This window comes from Anticarsia gemmatalis, chromosome Z (assembly GCF_050436995.1).
Source record: "Anticarsia gemmatalis isolate Benzon Research Colony breed Stoneville strain chromosome Z, ilAntGemm2 primary, whole genome shotgun sequence".
Lineage (NCBI taxonomy): Eukaryota > Metazoa > Arthropoda > Insecta > Lepidoptera > Erebidae > Anticarsia > Anticarsia gemmatalis.
This window is the reverse complement of record NC_134776.1, coordinates 17,695,278-17,719,020: the sequence shown is the minus strand read 5'-3', so window position 1 is coordinate 17,719,020 and position 23,743 is coordinate 17,695,278. Positions and strand designations below refer to the sequence as shown.

At 37.4% G+C, this 23,743-nt stretch overlaps 1 protein-coding gene across 6 annotated transcripts in view; it reads left to right on the top strand.

Annotated features, from left to right (window-relative positions):
* Window positions 1-23,743, top strand: part of LOC142986608 (uncharacterized) — a 187,413-nt gene that overhangs the window by 119,677 nt on the left and 43,993 nt on the right. For 3 of the 6 annotated variants that reach the window (XM_076135140.1, XM_076135136.1, XM_076135137.1), the window contains exons 7-15: window positions 1,116-1,274; window positions 3,236-3,378; window positions 6,979-7,362; window positions 8,430-14,027; window positions 14,234-14,605; window positions 16,032-16,943; window positions 17,056-17,844; window positions 18,371-20,791; window positions 22,851-23,273. In XM_076135140.1, the coding sequence (XP_075991255.1) occupies window positions 1,116-1,274; window positions 3,236-3,378; window positions 6,979-7,362; window positions 8,430-14,027; window positions 14,234-14,605; window positions 16,032-16,943; window positions 17,056-17,844; window positions 18,371-20,791; window positions 22,851-23,273 (11,201 nt within the window). The remainder of the gene's footprint in view (window positions 1-1,115; window positions 1,275-3,235; window positions 3,379-6,978; window positions 7,363-8,429; window positions 14,028-14,233; window positions 14,606-16,031; window positions 16,944-17,055; window positions 17,845-18,370; window positions 20,792-22,850; window positions 23,274-23,743) is intronic. The other 3 variants (XM_076135138.1, XM_076135141.1, XM_076135139.1) reach the window with 3 other exon arrangements.

Below are 23,743 nucleotides of genomic sequence, written 5' to 3'. Positions count from 1 at the left end.
CAGATTGACTTTGCTTTCTCGCTTTGCGCGATAGTTTGAATGTCTGGATGGATGTTTGCTAGTCAAACGCCAAAAATACTGAACGGATTTTGATGAAACTTGGCAGTGTTGCAATATTTTTACACTGGAATAACGCGTAGACTGTAGCTTTTGCCTGCGGTTTCGTCCGCGACTTATAATATTTTAGGCCACGGGGACGAAGCACGGACAAGAGCTAGTAAATTTAGGGTGTATTATAATTAAATAAAAGTGTGTCTTGTAATCTGCTGTATTTTTTGTAATATATTGAAACTGTGCATCTGTAACCGTAAAGTATGACAGTTCTCATTGTTGCTTGAAATATAATGTTACTATAATGAAAACTCGATTCAAATTAAAATAATTATGCCAATTAAAGTCGAGATACTCGAAGTAATCGTAGAATTTTTGTCGACGTTATTTTGTCGTAGATGATAACAAACGATCGTTAACTTAGGTTTTCACGAGAAAAAAACTACAGCCAAAAAGTGAAGTCTTATTGAGGCTTCCTATACATGACGGACACCAAATACTATCTACCTGTAAACTACCTGAATCGAAATAATATTTGTTCTGTCTGGAAATCGACTCCAAACCCCGCAATCGAAACGGTGTGTAGTCTACCATCAACTATGTTGTAAAAAATGTAAAAAACTGCTTGTTTTTACGCAAGGGTCAGGAAAAGTAATAACTGCGAGTTTTGTTTAACCAGAACTAGTAGCGGTTCTAATATTTGTAGCAGCCTGTAGATATAACTTTTACCTGTGTGTTTGTTTAGTTTAGAGGATGGATATATGTTTACGTTAGTCTTTCACGCAAAAACTATTAAACGAGAAAGTATGATGCCAGTTTTTCTATGAGTATGCGTATAACGTATCTCAGTTCAAAAATCAAATCATTTATTTGTTTAGGTCAAGTACTCTTATGATAGTCAAATACAGTAACCCCCGGTTTCTGAGTACATTTAGCGGGAGTTTATCTATTCAATAGCGTTTTTTTATATGAGTTTAAGCGTTAATAATTAGATAAACTACTTTTAGGTGCAACAGAAGGAAAACTATAAATAAATAACAATAATACTTGTCTTGTTTCAACAGCCTCGCCCCGGAGCCTCCGCCGATCTTCACCAAAGAGTTGGAGGACCAGTTCGTGAGGATCACGGAGCCGCTGACGCTGGGCTGCCACATCGTGGTGCCGCCGTGGCCGCGCAGCGTCGTCTGGTACAATAAGGAAGGCAAGGTCGAGCCTGGCGAGAGGTCAGTACCAAGTAACTTGTTACTTCTATGTGTACTGTACAATACGCGTAATCTATCTAAGCCGGCTTGAAGTTAGCAGCAGTGTTGCGCAGATGACATTTTCTAGAACTAAATGGTGATGTTACAGGCGTTACCTGCGCAAATATTATATTATGCCTAGCTTCAAGCCAGTCAAGATAGATTGCGCGTGCTGTACTATACAGTTTTTAATAAATCTGGCCGAGTGCAGAAAAACTGAGCACCAGTTATGGCTTTTGAAGCCTTAATACGATCAGACATAGACATATTATTATATTTATTGCATCATAAAAACTGTGTACATAAGTTGTTACAATCGTTGATCGCCGCATTATGATTCTGTATACATTTCCGTTAAGAAATCAAATCGTAAAAAAAAGCTTTCTCTTTATAAAGCATCCATAGCTCGATGCAGAATAAAGGCACAGTATTCTACATAGATATTTAAAACGACACTATTATTCAATGATTTTGTTTAACATTAACTCCAGCTATTTATTTGTAGATAAAATTTAAAATATTTACTTTGCTATAACCGGGACTCAAATCCGTAACCAATATTTGCTTTAATTATACTTATTACTGGACATTTGTAGTTTTGTAAATACGGTGTAAGGGCGCGTTACCATTATGTCGTGACGACAGATAATCGTGTAGTTTTAAGTGTCGTGGCTTATATGTTTAAATGGAGGTGTTCACATATAGAACGACACGACTTACTGTCGTCTACGACATTGTTTGCAGTGACGACAAATTATCGTGACAGTGGGGACGGCTAGCACGACACTCGTAAAACGATAAAAAATCGTTTGATTTGTAGCTTGTTATGATATGCAAACACCAACAACAAATTTTGACGACAAACAGTCGTTATAATGGGAACAGCTAGAGTCGACATTTGAACTACACGACTATCTGTCGTCACGACATAGTAGGAACACGCCCTAAAGGCTGACAATTTTATTATTTTATTTTGATCCACATTTATTTTATTAGTACGTTTGCGCTACGACTAATTGACAAATATTTTATCGTTAATTTGTAAAACATTGCTCAGTTTGTCACAGATTTTATTTCAAACGAGAAATATGGAATATTTTATTTATTTGCCAGTTGAAGATATACAAATGTATGACTTTATTAGCTGTATGAAAAAACGCCAATGTATTTGTGTAAACTGTGTCTTTAAAAACTCGCTTTAAACGTCCATGTTCCGTCTGTGTGGAACCACAACTATCTACAATTTTTTACCGATATAATTTTCTGTATACTTATATGTTGCACTATACGATTAACTTAAAGATCGTTTCTAAACATATTTACTACAATATACAAATTTTTTATACTACGTACAAAATGACCATCATATTTACTGATTAAAAATCAAATAAAGTGTGTCTCAATTTTTACGACGAGTATTTTAGGAGTAATGTAGCATTTTATATGCTAGCGTGAAATGTTACGTCGTTTTCTTAAATCCTCATAAATTTCACTCGGCTGTGAGCGTCTTGTCTCCCGGAGTGACTGCAATACCACTGGCTGGTAACACGTAATATTACACTTAATTGCACGTTTGGCGCAGTGGTTAAAGTGTTCACCTTGTCTCAATAACCGTAGCGCCGCGTGTGGTGGGTTCGAAACCCACCCGGGACAAATATTTGTTTGATGAGCATGAGTATCTGTTCTGAGCCAAGTTGTCAGTTTATCTATATAAGTATGTATTTAGGAGTATATAAATATGTTTATCAGTTAATTGGTTATCATAGTACAAGCTCTGCTTAGTTTGGAATCAAATGACCGTGTGTGAAATGTCCAATAATATTTATTATTTATTTATTACTTACCAGTACCTCTTTCAACGCATTGAAACACCAGCCAATAGCAAAATTAAGAGCAGTTGGTAACTAAACACTGCATAATACTAATCAATGACTGTTCTCTAGGTACCACGTGTTAGAAGATGGGGCAGGTGGATACTTGCTCGAGATCCCGTCAGCCGAGTGGCCGGACGAGGGCGAGTGGAAGTGCGTCGCTTGCAGCTCTGGAGGCCGCGTCGGCATCTCCACTTGCTACGTCACTATGGATGGTGAGTGCATTACATTGAAGGGAAACTATGAGCTCTGGATACTACTCTCGTAGTCTAAACAGCAGTGGGTAACGATTTAATCATTAATTCGGATAAAAATTAATGACTATGTGGCGACCTAATTCATTCGCCCATATTCGCTTGTAACGTTTCCGAACGCAACCTGTCAAATCGACTTTGACAGTTGGGTTCGAGGAGCGGGGATCTTTTTCCCGCGCGAACATTCTGTTACGCGCCAAAAAGTAGAAGGGACGCAGGTCCATGTTCTGTAACACATAACTCGGCTTAAGCGCTGACTCAACATTGTACATATAGTTATAGTTGTACTAAAACTTCTGTACTAATAATCTAATATAATATAGTTAAATAGTAACCAAGTCGTTTGTTTCCCGACCTAACGCCGCTCACGAAGCATCCGCCAAAGTGGTGACCCCGACGTGTTCAGCCATCATTACTACAGATCAGGGTACTCAATTTGAATCGGACCTGTTTCGCAGATTGCTCCAAACTTTTACAACAAAACGAATAAGAACTACGTCATACCACCCTCAAGCAAATGGAATCATCGAACGAGTGCACAGGCAATTAAAAGCGTCCATTATGTGCCACAACGGCGAATGGCTTAGCGCTCTGCCATTAGTTCTCTTAGGAATGAGAACAGTATTTAAGGAGGATCTTAAAGCCTCAGTTGCCGAAATGCTCTACGGTGAAACTTTACGTGTACCTGGGGAGATATTAGTACCAAATCCATGTTCGGTTAATTTCGAAGACCCAACTGACTTCGTCGTTAAACTGCGTCGCCATATGTCAAAAATTAGACCCATCCCTGCATCTCGACATACTATTCCAGCTGCCTTTGTGTTTAAAGAGTTAAATTCCTCTTCACACGTCTATCTGCGAGAGGACGCGGTCCGTCGTGCGTTGCAACCCCCCTATAACGGGCCATATTTAGTAATAGAACGGTCAAACGACGGCAAATCTCTAACACTCGATATAAAAGGTAAAAAAGTTACAGTAAGTGTAGACAGGGTCAAACCTGCATTCATTGAACTTGTTCCTCCCAAACCTGTTCCTCCCAAACCTGTTCCAGATATACCAAAACCTCAGCCACTTGCCGCAGAAAAGTCTAATCCAGCCTACACTACGAGGTCAGGCAGGAGGGTTAGGTTTAAGGTATTCAAAGACTAAATTGTCTTTCTCCGTGGGGGGGTGATGTGGCGACCTAATTCATTCGCCCATATTCGCTTGTAACGTTTCCGAACGCAACCTGTCAAATCGACTTTGACAGTTGGGTTCGAGGAGCGGGGATCTTTTTCCCGCGCGAACATTCTGTTACGCGCCAAAAAGTAGAAGGGACGCAGGTCCATGTTCTGTAACACATAACTCGGCTTAAGCGCTGACTCAACATTGTACATATAGTTATAGTTGTACTAAAACTTCTGTACTAATAATCTAATATAATATAGTTAAATAGTAACCAAGTCGTTTGTTTCCCGACCTAACGCCGCTCACGAAGCATCCGCCAAAACTACTTGCAGTGTGTAGCAATACCCGTTTACTATATCTTCTTCTTTTTAACCGACTTCCAATAGAAGAAGATTCTCATATTGATTGTATTATGTCGGGGAAAAAGTCTTTTCGCATTATTGTATGAATGAACTTATAATAAAATCTTTTCTCTACACAAATAACTCGATATTTGAGTACCTCACGAGCTCACTGAAAGAAACCTAATGAACCGTGTACTCATTTGTGATTCTTGAAGCCAAAGAGATTTTATTACAAGTTCATACATACTATAATACGAAAAGACTTCTTCCCCGACCTGGTATAATCGAATTTAGAATCTTCTTCTTTTGGAAGTCGGTTAAAAAAAAGAAGGTATAGAATACGGCTACTTTTACTTTTTTAAGTACAACTCCCGCACTAAGATAATTTATCTTGTATCGCGAGAATTTCTATTAACATAAAAACAACGGACACAAAGTAAAACCAGACCTGAAACAACTATTTGTGGTTCGCGGTGGTCGAAAAGGACAGAACACTATTAGGTTTTCAAATTGTTGAAGTTTTTTACTTACGGTTGTTTAGAAACAATGCACCTTAGTATTTCAGACTTTAATTATAAAAGGCGAAAAGGTATATTTTCCTATTTTCCACATAATATCAGGTGTAAAGTATAAAAAATGGTATTTTGCTTTTCTAGAAAGATTTTTGTAACGGTCAGCTATCTAGAGTAACGCAGTTAGTGGCGTTATAGGTCGGTAATAGGTTAACAACCTATTACGCCGTGTCACGTAGGTGCAAAAAATACCTTAAAAGTTAGGTCGTGACATTATTCCCAGCTTTTATTTATTCCATTTTAACACGAGCAAAAATATTTGAGCGTAACCATAATATTTGTTTGGTAAAGGTTCTTGTTAAAATAAATAAACGAATTCATATTTTTGGATTCGACGCGGTCTCTGGTTCCAAATTATTTTATTTCATCACCTGTTAATTTCCAGAATCATAGAATTAAAATCTATTGTTCAGATTCTCATTACGGACGGCTGTGGTTTGCATAAAATTCGATTTATTTATCACAAAGGTTGTGCGTCAAAGTGGTTTGTATCTGGAATCCGTGCGTGACCACAACAACTAGAGCAGGCTCAATCCATCCCGGTATTATGTAGAATTATCCCGAACACGACTCAATTGTGAGTCCCTGTTTCCAGGATTTACTCAATCAAAATCCATGGTCTTTGTCCTATTACATTATTTGAAATAGTTCGCTGAATAGAGTTCATGGGAGGCTGTAGGACACGGCTGCTTGTTTAGATTAGATGCAATGGATTCAGTTGGAAGCACGGAATAAAAACAAATGTAAATCGGATCGTGAGCTTGAGTCTCACCAACCGTACTATTTACTTGAACTCTCGGTAAAAACAAGCCGGTTTAGATGAAGGGGTGTCACTCTTAGACTGCAAGTAGAGCTAGTTAATTGAAAATAAAACTTTTTCAAATCGACTATCGATCAATATACTTTTATAACCGGGTTTCGCTATTTGACGATGTCCGTTATTGCTATATGGTTATCTATTGCTATATAGTTATGCTATATTGCTATAAAGCTGGTCGCCACGGCGTTTCCACTGTGCCAGGACTACATTGGTTTGATTCCCTTTCGAAAAAAATATTTGTGACTATATTTGTACGACTGTAAAGGTGCCGCGTTAAAAGCATTTCATAGAGGGGGAGTCATTTCAAAATCTATTGTTAAACAAAATGTTAAACATGCCACTAACAAGGCCACAAGATATTGTGGGTTAAATTCCCACTCAGAATAAATATAGCCACAAAATTTTCTTTACGCTTTACTTTTGTTTTTAAACGTGATAAATATTAAAGTGCGCGAAACAAAGAGTGTAATCCAAGAGACAAGAGTTTTATCTTTCATTCATTCGTATGCATATTACATCTTTTGGTGATGAACACCCCTCTACTTAAATCTATAATAATTAAATACGATGTTTATTTTAATAAAAGTATGATATTCTTTCATTTGTAAGAAAATAATGTTTTTTAAGATAATGGCTAATGAATTTAATTTGTTTCTAGTGCCCAAGAACTATCGAAAACCGCGCTTCATGGAGAACTTACAAGCCGTCCTGACTGAAGAGGGCCTGGTGTCCTTCGAGTGTAAGGTCGTGGGCTTCCCGACTCCAGTCCTCAGCTGGTTCAAGGATGGACAGGAACTCAAGCCTGGAGACGTCTACCAGCTCACTGGCACCAACTCCTTAGGGTCTTACTGCTGTATAGCGAGGAACTGTATGGGCCAAGCCAGCAGTTCCGCCGAGCTGACGGTGGAAGACATACAAAACCAGTTGAATGAGGAGGAGAAACACCAGCTGTTCCAAGCGAAGAATCAGGCCCCTAAGTTCATTCAAGGATTGAAGAGCGTCGAAGCGAAAATTGATGAGCCATTCCGTTTTACTGTAAAAGGTGAGATTTTCTCTTTATTATACCTATATCTCTATTCTAATACCTATTTGGCTAACCAACCAAAGTCCTCGAAAGCCCGCTCACCATGTCATGACAGAAATATGTTATCGATTTTAAGCTCTCGCGGCTTGTACACATTATGTTATAATGTAACGGATCCAAAATGCAATTGAAAATCAAAGCATAGGATACCTTACCTAAACCTAAACCTAAACCAAACATCGAGTAACCAAAAAAGGTATCCTAACCTTTCATTTTCAACCGCGTTTAAGGCTCGTTACATTATAATATTATAGAAATGAATGATTTAAAGAAACAGGTTCTTTATTTCAAAAGAATAATTTCAGCGACTTATATAAACATATTGACGACTCGTGTTGACTTGTCGGCGACGTAGGCATGTAGTCTCCTTTTTAAATATAATATAAAAGGTCATCGTTATTTAAAATTTATTATAGTTTTGTCTTTATTGTTTTGCGTTAGCAAGGATTAACAATAAAAATATTTTTGTTGTTCAAATAGCAGCTCTATCGGATCTGGTTTGGTTGTCTCGAATGTACGGTATTCAATACGACATGATATAATCACAGTGAAATATAGTACGTTTTAGTATTGTTTTTTCACACAATACATTGCAGGTTACAATTGATTCGTACTCGTGTTGTTTACAGCTAGATTTATATTTATATGGACATTAAATTAATATTATTTAAATCGTAAAACATTTTTTTAAATGCTGCACTGCTGGGCAAGGGTCTTCTCCCAAACGAGGGGAGAGGGAGAGGTGAGGCCCTAAATCATATCAAACATATCGTTCATTTGGTTGAACAGCGAAGTAACTCAAAATTTACGATAACACAGTCTTACTAGAAATCATATCATCTTTCTAATTAACGTTTTTGACGATAACGTTTTGACATCAAATTTTCCCAATGGAAATATATTAGTATGAAAACTTTAAATCGCTTTCCTGAAAAATAGGCGTTTTTGAGTTAATACCTTGTTCATCTACACTAGTGATTTTATGGTTAAATTATTAATTTAATTTATTATACTTTGTTCCACAGTCGCCATTCCGCCTGAACCGTCGGTACTATGGTACCGTGACGACCAGCCCGTGGACGAGTCCTCTCGATGCCATCACGGCAAAGAAGACCGGGGGGTCTTCTACCTCGACATCCAAACCCTGGAGTTCCTCGACCAGGCTGAGTGGAAGTGCGTCGCTATGAACGACTTCGGCCACAGCGTGACCTCGTGTTTCCTTAAACTAATCATACCTAGACATTATAAGAAACCTAGATTTTTGGAGAACCTTCAAGCTATACTGTCTGATGAAGGAGCGGTTAATCTTGAATGTAAAGTTATTGGTGTTCCTCAACCTGTCCTGAAGTGGTATAAGGATGGAGAAGAATTGAAGCCTGGTGACATTCATAGGATCATATCTGGACAAGACGGTACTTGTTGCCTTGGTACCTATACTTGTGAAGCTCAAAACTGTATGGGTATCGCAGCCAGTTCTGCATCGTTGTTAGGCTTCGATGATTCTATGAAGGCTAAGAAGAAGAAAGCTGAGGAACAAGCTTTGCAAAGAAACTTATCTCTGAGTACTATACATGAAGAAAGGACCTCTCAAATGTATGACACGCCCGTTGGTGACATCACTCTTAACGATGACAAAGGAGAAATATCATTCTCGTTTGATGGTAAAGAAGTATCTGTATCGTTGTATGAAACTCCAGATTTGACAGAAGAAGAGGCCTTGCAGATAGTGGAAATGTATGCCGATCAACTATCCGAGAATATCACTGAACACAATGTCGTCGAGCTACCTCCTTTAAGATTCGTCAAAGAGACTTCAACTTCAGGAAATTTGTTAATGGAGGCTGTTATCATCGATGTATCTCCAGATTACTTCCAATCTCCCGACGAAGATCTCCGCACGGAGGCTGATGTCGAAGATATCTCGATAGCTGATGAGAACGCAGCATCTTTACTATCATTAGAACAAGATGACATTGGTGGCGAAGACTACTTAGAAAAGACTATGGCGTTATTATCCGAAGAGAAGTCAGATATACCTATGAAATCGAGTCGCAAGAAGTCAGATTCTCAGAGAAGCGCCGATGACTTCTTTAGTTTGTCCCGTGACCAGTCATTATCAGAGGAAAAGAGGGACGATGACACTCAACCTATATCGGAAAGCGATATGCCAAGCTTCGCGAGTGCGCACAGTTCTGGCAAACCAAAGTCCAAATCTTCCAAACCTTCGGGAGAAGATGGCCAAGAATCTTCTGAGCCAACGAAGACTATACTATTGAAAGAAGAGGCCAAAAAGCAATTGTTGGAAGTCGAGCCTGTTGTTAAACCGAAACGTGAGCGTCGAACCAGTCGCGGCTCGAGACGTTCAAGTTCCGGCAGTGAAAAGTCAGTCAGCAAGTCTAGAGAAGCAGCTCTTCGTAAATTAGAGTCTATTGAAATCGAAACGCCGAAAAAACCTCAAATTACAGACGAGGAATTCAAACAGAAAATGGCCAGTGTCAGCACTTCATTGTCTAAAGTTATTAATGACGTCCAAATTATTGAAAGAGATATTATTCTTAAGTCGGAGCTGATGTCTTCAGCAGCCACTGCATCTCGAAGTTTGGAAATTATTAGTAGTTTGATAACACCGTTATCAGAGATACACAGTATCGCAGACGCGGCTAAAGAGGCCGTGACAGAATCAAAGGAAGTCAGCAGTACGTTGTTTAATAGTCTTCCTCAGCCTCTAAAAGCTCTTCAGCAATCGCTTACGATTATTGAAAAGTGTATCGACATGGAGAGCGATAGTAAGACTCTAGTCAAGAAAACGTGTGTAGCATTTATCGAAACTTGTGGCAGTGAACTCCAGCACTTGATTTCAGAAGTCAATGCTGTTACGTCCAAAGATTATTTGACAACAGAAGACAAAGTTCTCACTGAAATTGAGTCTTTGAACAACGAAATGAGTACTGTGATCAAATTTTCCGCTGACACTATTAAAGCTAGGAATCTAATTAGTGAAGCGAGTGACATAAAGGTGGAAGAGCCTACGCAAGAAGTGAAACACTTGAGAGAAACACAGAAAGCGGTCTTTGAGTTGAAAACTCCTCTTAATTCTCTTCTCAGTATAGCTGAAAGTGCTGACAGCGGCAAGATAGTGGATGTGGCTAAAGTAACTAACAGTGAAGTTTTGCTCAACGACATGTCTGGTTCGATACAAGACTTGCAGACAGCTTTAGAACAAATAGAATCTCTCTCCGTGAAAGAAGCGACTTCATCATTACAAAAGTACAATACTGAATTCATTGAAACTGTCATGGAGTCTGTCGTGAAGTTAAGGACATCATTCGAACAGTTATCTACGGAAGCTAGGAGCGAAGATAAGACAGTACTAAAGCAAGCTATAACGTCAATCAAAGAAAATCTTAACAAAATATCGTCTCAGATCGATTCAACAGAACACACTGTGGGAACGTTCGACGTTCTTGCTAGTGATAACAAATTAGATGCGTTGCAAAAAATGGCTCAAATTTTGATCACACTAGAAAATAGTCTACCCAGGCTAGAACCAATGCCGGAGGTAAAGAGCCACATGACTGCATTCCATAAAGACTTAACAAAGGTTTTAGAAAATGTTATTGAGAGTAATGAGTCCAAGAAATACTTCGCTCTCATGGAAATTTGCGATGGTGTGAACAGAATAAATTCATCTATTAAGAATCTGGATGTGGAACCTGTTATGCCTTTGGCAAGTCTTAATAATACAATGCATATCATTCAAGACCAATTCGTTAAAAACGTTTTCGATTCGGAGCTTAACTGTTCCGTCTTATCTAATATTACGGATACGTTAGTAGGCATTCAAGAAGCATTGAATAACGCTGAAGAAATTAGCATGCACATAGATTCAGAGCATCTGCAAGACATCACTCCTAAGGCTTATGATGAAACTAAAGCTAAAGTTATTGTTGAACATATTGACCACACTATTGCTGCTATAGAGAATGTCAAGGCGGTGGAATCTGTGCAAGAATTGAAATCAAACATCACACCAACATTGGAAAAAATCTGTCCTGTATTAGTCGAATTGAAACGCAGTGTTGCAGCCATTAAAGCAAGTGGTGTTGATGAGGAACACATTTCAGAAATATCTGATGCTTCTTCAGTCGCAAAAACTCTTGCAACGCCGTTATGTGAACTCAATCAGAACATTTTGGTTCTTAACCAACAAATAGTTGAAAACATTGAAACTATGAAAGATAGCAGCGAAATTATGGCGACGGTGGCTGAGCCGCTTCACGAGTTACACACTACGTTAGAAATTTTGCAACAAGAAGTTATATCACAATACGGTGAAGATGTGACACCCTATGACGTCAGTCTAAATATGGCAAACGCAGTTCAGAATCTCCAAAGCTGTATAGTAATGATACAGGAACAGGCTGGAGTGGAAGGTGCGGATGAAATGTCTACTCTTGAAGACATTTCTGGAATCAAAACAACGGCTGATACTCTACCGTCCGACAGGTTGGTGTTACCAACAGCAGAGGAGACTGCAATCGAACAGGCCCTTTCACCATTTGATCAAGAACAACAGCCCACTATCACAGCGCAGGCATTGCAGTCTTTGAATGAACACATTACTATATTACAAACCCCAGAAATCATCGATGCGTTGGATACGTTATCTGAAGTCAGCGATTATTCTAGTCTAAAGTCTTTTGTTGTCGGCTTGGGCGAGTTGCACAATGGAATCGAAGAAATCTTCCATCCGATACTCATGGAAGGATCAAATGAAATCATAAACTTAATAAATCCTGCCAAACTTACGGCCATCGCTGAGCCGATGCAGGAATTACAGCAAAGTTTGTCGGTGTTAGACACAAGTAACATTCCAATATACGAAAATATATTAGAAATACCGACGGAAAAAATACATTCCGTGATTCAGAGTGTTTCTGAATTCAAAGAGCATTTAGATAAGTGTATGCTCGCTGTATTTCCTGCCATGCAGACAGCTGATACTACTGTTGAAATAGCCAACAAGGTCGGCGCATTGAGGGAAGTGTGCGAGCATTTGAAAGACATTATTGATACTACTAAAACGGTGGAATCGATGCCGGTACCGGAAGAGGTGAAGGCCTTGGAAGTTACTGTGGATAATCTACTAGACGCGACAGATGTCTCTAAGGGAATCAAAATTGATCAAGTCAAGACCATTACTGAAGAATTGTATGAAAAGGTTATCAATGTTCAAGAGGAGATGATTCAGTTCACTCCACAACCCTTGGAGAAACTGGCTCAGGAAGCGAAATTAATTCAGACTATTGATGAAGTTCAGAACAACATCGCTGTGCTCGAACAATATGACTTTGTGGACCTTTCTCGGGCTTCAGACATGAGTTGTACGTCACCACAGCTGGCAATTGAATTACAGTCTGATTCTCTGGTTCAAATCGGTGACATCGTGGACAGCGCTGTAAACATTATTCAAGACTCGGCTCAAGATACTCCTTTAGCTGATCTGATGATAGTGGAAGACTTCTTCAAGACTTGCAAAAACGAATTTACGATTCTACGTTGCCTGACATCCAAAGCGACCAGTCATAAGAAAATAATAAGATTATTACAGGAGTTTAGCTCTCTCCAAAGTACTGTAAATGACTTCAAAGTTAAAAGGTCTGAATTGAAGCTGTCTAACGATGTAAACGACTGCTTGGATACGTTCATAATCCACGCTGACAACTGCTTACGCAGTGTTCAAGTTTCACTTGCAAAGATTGTAGATTCTCAAGCAAATCTACTGATCGAAACACCTTTAGCTAAGTTAGAAAACTCGACCAAAGCATTGAAAGAAGTATCTGTGACGAAACAAGAAGTGCAAGTGCAACAAACAGTAAAGAAGTTTACCGAAATATTAGAAATTGCTAAACCGGCCTTACAAAATGTACAATCGGATATTTTAGAGGAATTAACGAGTACAACTCCGGTTAAAGAAGACAATATCTTAGCAGACAAACTTGAAGAGTTTGCCACGTTTGTGGAGCAATCGAAAACCCAGGCTAAAGACTCCACTGCGAAAGAAATCTTAGAGAAAGTATCAACTTGTATTGAAAAGCATCAAGATTACAAAGATGCTACCGGCACGGGCAAGAGTTTAATCATTATGAAATGTCTGTCTGACTGCACCGATATTCTGCAAGAAAATCTTTTAGCAGTCAAGACCACGAAGCCTAAGGTCGAAGAAGGAGCTTTAAAGGAAGTATTGACTGAAATGCTCGAGCCTTTGCAAGCCCTCCACACTCAACTGACGAACGTCCAAGAACAGGTCCTTAGAGGTGTGGATGAGGACTCTATTTCTCTCGACATTACTACTACAGAGTCATTAGTGCAAACTATGACTGAAAAACACAAGCAAATCGTAGAGAAGATCGAATCTGAAGTTGTTGTAGCCAATGAAGAAATCTCACTGATTATGGAAGTAGACAAAGAAATACACTCGATACAAGATAGTTTGAAGTCAATTGAAAGTACTCAAGTAGCGCAAGTGGTGAAGGAAATCGCGAAGCCTGTACAAGAAATTGAGAAGTCATTACAAAATATTTTATCGTCAGAAAAAGTCGCCGAAGAGAAGCTTCCCACGGGTAAGTCGAATTTATTTTTCTACTCAAATTATGTGTATGTAAAAATATTTCTTTCAGCTTTAATAAATAAGTAATTCACGTAGAAATTACGAGACAAAAAAGTATTCCCGTATTTTATCGTTATACAATTATTTTTATTGTTTTAACATGAAACCGATAAAAGACAGAAAACTTATATACTTACTTACTTATTATCAATTTTATAGATGTCAATTCCAATATCGATTCCTTGGAAGACGCATTAGAACGGTTCTTAAACATTGGCTTTGATTCGTTGGTCGATTTGAGTATATTTAAGGATATAAATATACCTCAAAGCATTGAAATAGCGATGGAGCTAAAATATTTATTGGCTCTAACTCCCGAGGATCAATCGACACCCAAAATTATGGAAAAGAAAAACAATAACATAAAATATCTTAAAGAAATCTTAACGAAATTTGATTGGCTAAATACTGACGCATACGAAGGCAAAACACAAGTAGAAAGTGAAAAATTGAAAAGCGTTTTTCTCGCGACTTATCAACTATTGGCCGAGTTAGACAAAGTCGATAATTTGCACGTTGAATTAAAAGAAGGTAAATTTCGTGTGAACGTTGATAACACGGCTTCAACATTATTTACAATTAGGCTTTGTACAAACGCCTTAAAAACCGTTTAGTTTATACGACAAACTAAACTATCATATTGCGAAATAAAACTGCTAAAAGCCATTATTTATGTGATTTTTGTGTACGATTCATACAGTGGTAAAATACACGTTCGACTTCACTTTAACCTATGCGATTACATCCCGTATAATTATGCCACCCATATCCATATACATCCGAATCCCATCCCATCAAACCGTATACTTAAGTTCGATTAAATCAAGGCTGGCAATTGTGTTTGAACGTAGTAGAGCGCTAACGTGAGAAAACGATTTTCCATGCATACATAAAATCACGCATTTTTCCCATACTGGGGTAGGCAGAATTCAGAAAACGGAATTTGGTACGATCCTTAGGAACTTTCAAACCTTAGTTTCTGTTAAGCAATAATGTATAGATAAAGTGTGCGTAGCCAAATCTCGCTCATAAGGGCACTTGGTCAAATTTATCTCGGCTAAACTCGGCTCATCTCGGCTCACCTCGGCTTATTTCACGGAGTCTATCAGACATGTTTCACGATACATGTAAATGTACAAACAAGCGGTCATTGAACTGTCTGTACGGCGCTTTACACAGACGGTGATTTGAAAACTTTCCATAGACAGCCGGAAATATTTTGCTAAACTTCGAGGTTTTGAATTTAATATTGAATTTTCGTTCGTTGGTCTCTGCCTACCTCTTTGAAAAAAAGGCGTGATCTTATGTATGTATTGCATCTTATTATTATTAGATTTTTGGTACAAATAGGAAATAATTGTATTTTTTTGTCATGACTTAAGCGTGTAGAAGAAGTTTAATAAAATAAAATTATTATCATGACTACAGAAAGTGTATGTTTCACAGGAGGACAGGAGGTTTACTATTTGCATCTAAGTTTTGCGTCAGTCATCAACTATTGTGTCAGTTTGTAGGGTATTGTTAGGGGCGGTTAGATCTCATTTTGCGCTCACTGCGATCTAACACAATTCTAGCCTTGCCCATGAGGGTGGGTCAAAAGGGAAGCTAGTTATATTAGTTGTTATTGAAAATAGCAATTGTTTGAATACGATACGGCTTAGTTATATAAAAATTCTTAAAGTTGTAAAAGGAATAAATTGTTAGAAGTGGATAATTATTGTTATAACTAAAGCAAGAAATAGTGTTTAGTTATATTTCAAATTCCTTAGCTAATAACAAGCTATAACCAACATTTTATTTACTTTTAAATCATGACTTATTGAAATTTCAACCAGTTTTAAGAATTAAAAAGAAAATGGATATTGCAACTTTTTGACTGAGCTTCTATACCGCCCTCATGCACCTCGTCCATTCCATTTATCTATCCGCGTATATTAAACCGATATTCGATTTTCAGAAAAAGCTAAACAGATTATTCAGCATATCGATCAGTACATAGAATTGATCGAAATAGTCGAAGAGATATCGGCTATTATTAGGATTGAAGATGTCAAAGAAACAATGGACATTGCAAAAGAGCTTCGTGAGAGTATCGCTGCTTCAGAAGCGGTAGTTGAGAGTGACGTAAGCTTAGAACAAACAGTTGAAACACGCCAGGAACAAGCTAGACTTGCACACAAACTTCAAACAGCCTTGTCAGCATTGCAAGTTCAAGTTCTTGAAGGTGCTCAGGAGTTAGCGCCAGAACTCAGTGCTGAAGTACTTCAACGTATTGCTAAAGTAACTGCGCAGTTACAGGCTGATCTAGTAGCTGTTACTGGTGTTCGTGTTGCAGTGCAAGCACCTTCTGAGCCTATAACAGAAACTACAGAAACATTGGAACCAGTGGAAAAACAAACTACTTCAATTACAACACCAGAATCGGCTCCTGTCGCGACCGAAACAGAAATGACAGTTTTAGAGCAGGAGGGTATTGTAGAAGTGCCTTTCCTTGCCGGCCAGCTGATTGCCACCACAGAAATGTTAGAAAAGATGATTGCGGAATCCAAAGAAGTTGTGGCGTCAACGGACGTTGAGCTTGTATCATCAGAAATGTTGAAGGAGTCTGAAGCAGGGCCATCAGAAGTGGTTGCTATTGAAAGCACAGAACCAGTACTTGTAGAACAAATTAGTTCTATTCCAGTGGAAGCAGCACAGAAAGAAGTTGAAGTTGGTGTTAGTGAACCTCTTGAAGTAGCAATTAAAGAACAAGTAACGACAGAAGGTGAGGTTGTACCGTTTGAAGAAACAATTTCTACTGAACCACAGACTAGTATAGAAAAGGGTGAATTGACCGAGATAGCAGAAGAAGCAGCCAAAGTTTCCATCGGTAATATTATTTTATATTGTGTCACGTATTTATTAGTTTATTTCAATCATCAAATTTTATTCAAAGTGCAATTGTGCGTTCATTTGTACTAAACCAAATTGTGTATTTACAGATACGTTAGTCCAACACATTGACCAGTATATATCAGATGATATAGCTGAAGTTATTAACGATTTGTGCGATATTGTGAACGCTGAAGAGTTGAAGCAATCTATAAATATTGCTAAAGAATTGCGCGAGAGCATCGAAGTCTCTGAAGTTCAATTAAAAGCAGAAACCAGCGATGTTCTCAAGAAAGAAGTAGAAATTCAGCAGGCAGAGTTGGCACAACAGTTGCACATCGCACTTGCGGCGTTTAAAGACATGCCTTTAGATGCGTTAGAAGAGATTACATCTATCAACAGAGATAGTTTAGAAAAGGTTGCAGAAATAACCAAGAATCTTCGCGGTGATTTAGCAGTAGTAATTGCCAAACCAGATATCATTGATCAAACAGTAGAGGAACAGTTTGATCAATTAGTACAAGAAACCGCGGAAATAAAAGCGACAGAATTAGAAGAAGCTGTACCCACAGAGGTTGCAGAACAGAAGGATACTATTGAATCTGAAACTGTTTCTGCCAAAGATTCTATCATTGAGATTCAAGAGAGTATTGTGGGTGAAACACAAACTACTGCTGAGAGTGTTGCAGTTCAAGAAGAAATAATAAGTGTTGTTGAAACTGCTGAAACCTCTCTCGAAGCACAAGAAACTCCTGCTATTGTTTTGACTGAACAGTTAGCAGTAAGTCAAGACTCAGAGCAAATATCTCTCGAACAAGTAGTGGTAAGTGACAAGGAAGAAACGACAGCTGCGAAAGCATTGGAACAAATTGAGGAACCTCTCGTGAAGGCGCCAATAGGTAATAATATGTTAAAAGTTGTAGCAATGCTAACTCGATGTTGTGTTAACATTTATATTCCGATACATGTAGAATTAATTTTAGAAAAAGACTAATGTATGTTCATGTATAAATCATTTGTATAAATCGTCTATGAACACAATAAAGACTTCATTGTATATTCACATTTTAATATTAGTTTACATTACTTATTATTACATTGTCGATTTTCACGTCCAATATCCACCCATTCCTTATAAACCTGGCATTAATATAATTTTAAGCCTTTTTCAATATACTACAAATATGTTACAAAAGACTGCATGAAAACGGAAAATTCTCGTACCATGAAATACATAAACGATAACAAATAGTAGTTTAAATGGTATCAAAATGCGTATACTTTTATATAATTAAATACATAATCTTTACATTCTATAGCTTTCACTTACACTATTAAATACACTCGCACATGAACTTCGCACTTTCTACACTTCAATTAACAAGTTATAAAACTGTACACTACATGAAACTTACATTATTTCAGAGACACTGATACAAAACATCAATGAGTTACTCTCGGATAACGTTTTACAAACTGTGGAACAAATATCTGCCACTTTGAAGGTCGATGAACTTTATCAAACGATTGGTGCTGCTCAGGAATTATTGGAAAACATCACTGGAAATGAGTTAACAGCGAGTGAAATAGCTTTAGACGTTAAACCTGTTAGTGAACAAGTTCAACAACAAGTAGGAAAGTTGCAAAATGCTCTATCTGTCGTACAAGTGTTAGTTGCTGATAACGTTAGTAATCTAACACCAGTAGTTGGTGAAGAAGCGTTACAGCAAGTGACTGATGTAGTAGAGAAACTATCATCAGGCTTAGCTGTAGTATCATCCCAGGCCAGTCAGCAAATATTAATTGGAGAACCTGAAAAACAACAAGATATTCAGATAGTCCAAGATGTTTCAAAAGAAACTGTAGATGAAAAACAGACAAGTATAACTGAAAAACAACATGAAGTAGTTGTTGATTCAGTAACATCGGAACAACTTTCCACTGACATAATTACAGCACAAGAGAAGTTGGAAAGTACCGAACAAGAAACCAAAACCCCAGAAGTGGTTGAGGTACAAGCAGCAGCTACTGACGACAGTAAAGACAAGGAGACACCTATTGAGTCTGTAGAAGCTGCAAAATACTCAGAATTAGCAACAAAATCAGAACCAAAGTCAATTGAACCATCAAGTTCAGATACAAAAGAGTCGACAGACAGTACTGAAAAGCCTATCATTCAATTAGCATCTGAATTAGCTTCAGAAACGCAACTATCAACAGCAGTTGAAGTTGTTAGTGAGACTGATATTGCTGTTTCCATGGACCAAGAAAAAGTAAGCTCTACTGCTGAACAAATGCTTGCGGTTGGAGCTGAAACAACAACTGACATTCGAACCGAAGCAGCAAAGATGATTGAACAAGAAACACTTACTCCTGAAACAGTTACCGAGCAGGTATTAGGCACAGATACTATTACTAGTACTGTTGTAACGGCTGAAGAAGTAGTGATTCCTCTAGATCAAGGAGATATTTCACAAGATAAGGCGGTAGTAGAACAAACTCCAGAAGATGCAAATAAAGTAGTCTCTGTTATTGATAATGCACAGACATTGGTAGAAGACGTATCTGATCTTAAAACAGAACAGATTGGTCAAAGCCTTGTCAGCTCAATTGTAGAAAGTACCGATGATTCAAACAACACATTAAAGGCTGAGGAAACACAAATCAGTGTTACCGAGCCTGAAAAATTGCTTGAGGATAATTCACAATCCTCAGAACAACCGGTTACGGAAACTACAACTACTAGTATTGACGCGTCTACTCCTACTATAACCAAAGAGTCTAAAACACTTGACCAAGAACATCCACAAGCTAATGAAGATGTTCCAAGTATAACAGAAGTGGCTCAAGACGTAAAATCAGAAGCAGTTGTAGATGAGCAGAAAGCTCTTGAAACAGCTGTAGTTAGTACTTTAGAAGATGCATCTGAATTAAAGCAAGAAATACTGGCAAGTGATATTGCATCTACTGAAGTTACGGCAACTGAGGCAGTTCAAATTACACCAGTAGTTATAAGTGAAGACTCTAAGCCTCTAGAACATACAGAGTCGGCTCAGAAACAGGCAGATCAAACTGTTTCAGAGGGTGTTCAAGCTGCTGTTGTAGTCAGTACCGAAGAGACTGCTCTTATAGAACAAAACTTGTCAGAATCTGATAAAGCAATTGCTTCACAAATTCTTCAAGAACAACTGGATACAAAGGCTGTTGCTCCAGTGGAGAGTACTGAAATATTAGCAATCAAAGACACGGTAACTGATACTGCTATTGTAGAACAAGTACCAGAAAGTAGTATCGAAACTACTTCGATTGTAGTAAGTGAAGAAACAAAACCTTTAGAATTAGAACTACTCGATTCTAAGCCAGCAGAGATAGAGCAGTCTCTTGTAGAAGGTGTATCTGTAACTACTGTTAGTGTTTCAGAGGAATTAGCACCAATAACTTTAGAGACTAGTACTCTTGAAATAGCAAAGGATCAAATAGTTCTAACAGAAGGTATTGAAACGGCTGGTACTAAGACTGTAGAAGAATCGATACCATTAGAGGAGCAAATATCAAAGGAAGATGCTGCAATTACTGAAACAATTACGGATACAGCAGAACAGAGCGTTGCTGTAACTGAAACAAATCTGATAGTCCAAGAGACGGTAGATTCTAATTTGACGCAGAAGCCTGAAGATATTCCTGAAAAAGAAAGCCAAAGTATTGTAACTGAACATCAAGAACCAATGCCAAACGAACAAGTGATCGTTTCAGAAAGTGTTATACTAACTGATAATGAAAAAGCTATAGAAGAAATTCTTTCAAAAGACGTTACCGAGCAAGCGGATTCGTCGAAAACTGTCATCGGTAAACAAAATAAATGTTATGACGCTATATTAACATTTTCTTTCATTCTTTATAACATTTTGGTATAATAACTGCACAATATTTATCTTTTTTTTTCAACATAGATGCACCAGTTATAGTCAGTTATATTAGAACACTGCTCACTTGAATATACTTAAAATACAACTGGTCAGTACACAACTACTAAAATTGATATACATATGTACATATAAAATAGTTCTGCTCAGCTCTTCTCCGAAATTTGTACGTTACGTAAACGTTGTTTTATATTTTTATTCCAATGCCGATTTCCCTTGAATTGTTTTACTTAAATACTCACAAAATTTATATAGTTACCAACACAAATGTAACACTCTCTTCAATACACAACATTATACTCGATGTATGGTCGAGTACGATCCTCATAGTACATACATTATTGTGCAGTTATTTCAATGCAAACAGTAGAAAACAGCAATCTATATTTTAACTGCCACTCGTCGATACTCTGCTTAGCACGTCTCACAAAAATATCTATAAAAAGCACGCCTATGTATCAGTGTATATTATACATCTTCACGCTATATTTTAAGCGACTATTATAACAACAATATCAACTGTATGCCTAAGTATTTTGCAATTTGATGTCGTAGTTCGTGCATCACAACCTAGATATAAGTAGTTGTATACTAATTTAAACTAAGTCTATGCAATGTGACACTTTCATTTTAATATTATTTACACTATTACACCTACACACTTTTATTTATACACTTTACTAACAATTTAGTAGCGCTTCGGTTGATATAGAGATGAAAAATGAAATTTCAAATTCCGCGAAACGAGATAAACTAATTCTCTAAACCGATCGTTTACTCGATAGTAACTTTGTTAAAAATAGACACGCTGAAAGTTTTCTCACAAATATTTTTGAATTTCGGATTGTTTTGAAAATATTTTACCTACTGAGAAGTGAATGATGAATTATTGAAAATGCATTACTATTTTCATCGTTAGGTAACTTTGAATAGATCAAAATAATATATTATTTGTAGGTATTGACTTGTATGTAGTTATTTCACGTAATAATTAATCATTTTATTGTAAGTTGACTATTAGGGTTCCAAAAAGTGTGGCACTATGCGGTCCGACATGTGACCCTGTGTGTTAAATTAAGTCATCCTATTCAATAAGATACTCGTAAATATAATGTATGCAGGTGCTATACTATCATTAGATCAGTCATTCGGTCAAACTAATCTATTTTTGGGATTAAGGCAACCAGACAGTAAAAAAACGCTATTTTCTAAAAATATCTAAAGTCCGAACAATATACGGGATTCGAACCTGCGACACGCATTGCGAGTGATAGTGGTTACCAACAACACAGTGCTATCAGTCGTCCGGTCAATAACTCATCTGGGTGTTTGTGGGGTGAACTGGGGTGGCAGGTGGCGGCTCGCTATAAAACGGGTTGCAAATTTTGTTCTATTAGAGCTTAGCCCTGTGAATATTTTGTAGAATGATTAAGATTTCCATTTAATTAATCAAAACCAGTATATTTAACTCTTCCGTCACGTGAGTAACGAACGCACAATCAAAACTACTGAGTGTAGAAAATTGAAATTTGGCATGAAGATTCCTTAAAAAGTGAAGGGAAGTACTAAGAGAGCATTTTGAAACAATTTTGGAATTTCCCCCGAAGGAAGTAACAAGAAGGAAAACTTTTTTAACAATATCGTGTTGTAAAAATTGGTAAAACTAAAGTCCACGTAGACGAAGTCGCGGGCGGCCGCTAGTATTATGTAGGTAATTACACTGTAATCAAAGTTGAGAGTAGAGCAAAACTTTCAGTGAGTCTCGCGTGTTCAAAATATTAGTTGAAACTGAACGACGCTTCTTAAGTATAATCTTAAGCACTGTAGAGTAATTTTCTTTAGAATAATTCGGCTAATTCATCGTAGTATTATAAATCGCATAGCTAATACAAACGTGATGTATCTTTCCTTCTTTCTAATCTCAGTAGTTAAATAAAAGTTGTAGAAAATAATATATTAAAAATATGTACGTCGTTTTCCAGATGTTCTACGTCAGTTCTTATCTGACGACATAACTAGTACAGTGAAAAATCTTGCGTTAACAAGCAACACGAATTTTGATACTTTAATAGAAAACGCACAAAAATTGCTCAAAATTCTGGATCAAGAGCAACCACTGGATGTCGAAACTATACGCTTAGCACAAGATCTACATAGCAGTTTGCTAGTCTTACAACTGACTGCTTTAGATAGCACTGAAATAACGAATACACAGTTGTATCGTGTTATTGGTATTGCTGATGAATTGTCTACTCTCCTTACAAGTTTAGCCGATACAAATGTAAGAGAGTTAGCTCCAGAAGCATCGGCAGGTCATGATGAATTCGACATTGAAAGTGCTCAAAAGTCGAACTTACTACAAAAAGATGATGTGACTGATTCAGTGGTCGAAAGTATAATTCATGGTAAAGATCTCCGATATTTTTAGCCTATGTATTGTTGTCGTAGTTAGTTTAATAATATTTATTATATAACCAAATTACTCAAGACATGAAACGATGGAAGATTTGAATAACTGAGATACTTTGTGGATTGTTCAAAGGTCAATCTTTGTGTCTCATTTCCGTGCGACGCAAAGTTTCGATTAAAGAATCAATAAAGGATATTTCAGATTTATTTCTTCCTTATTTTATAATGGAGTAGAATACTGCACTAAGTATAATGTAATACTGCTAATGGAACATAAACGGTTTAGATACAATATTATGTTGTTTAATCTACGTAACTTTAAACTGCCACGCTTATTAATAAAACACTTACATATAGTAACGTTAAAATATAGATACATTTAAAGTATTATACATAATTAAAAATACAAATAATTAATAAACCGCGACTTACATATTGAAAATAACATTTTAAAACAATGCGGCAA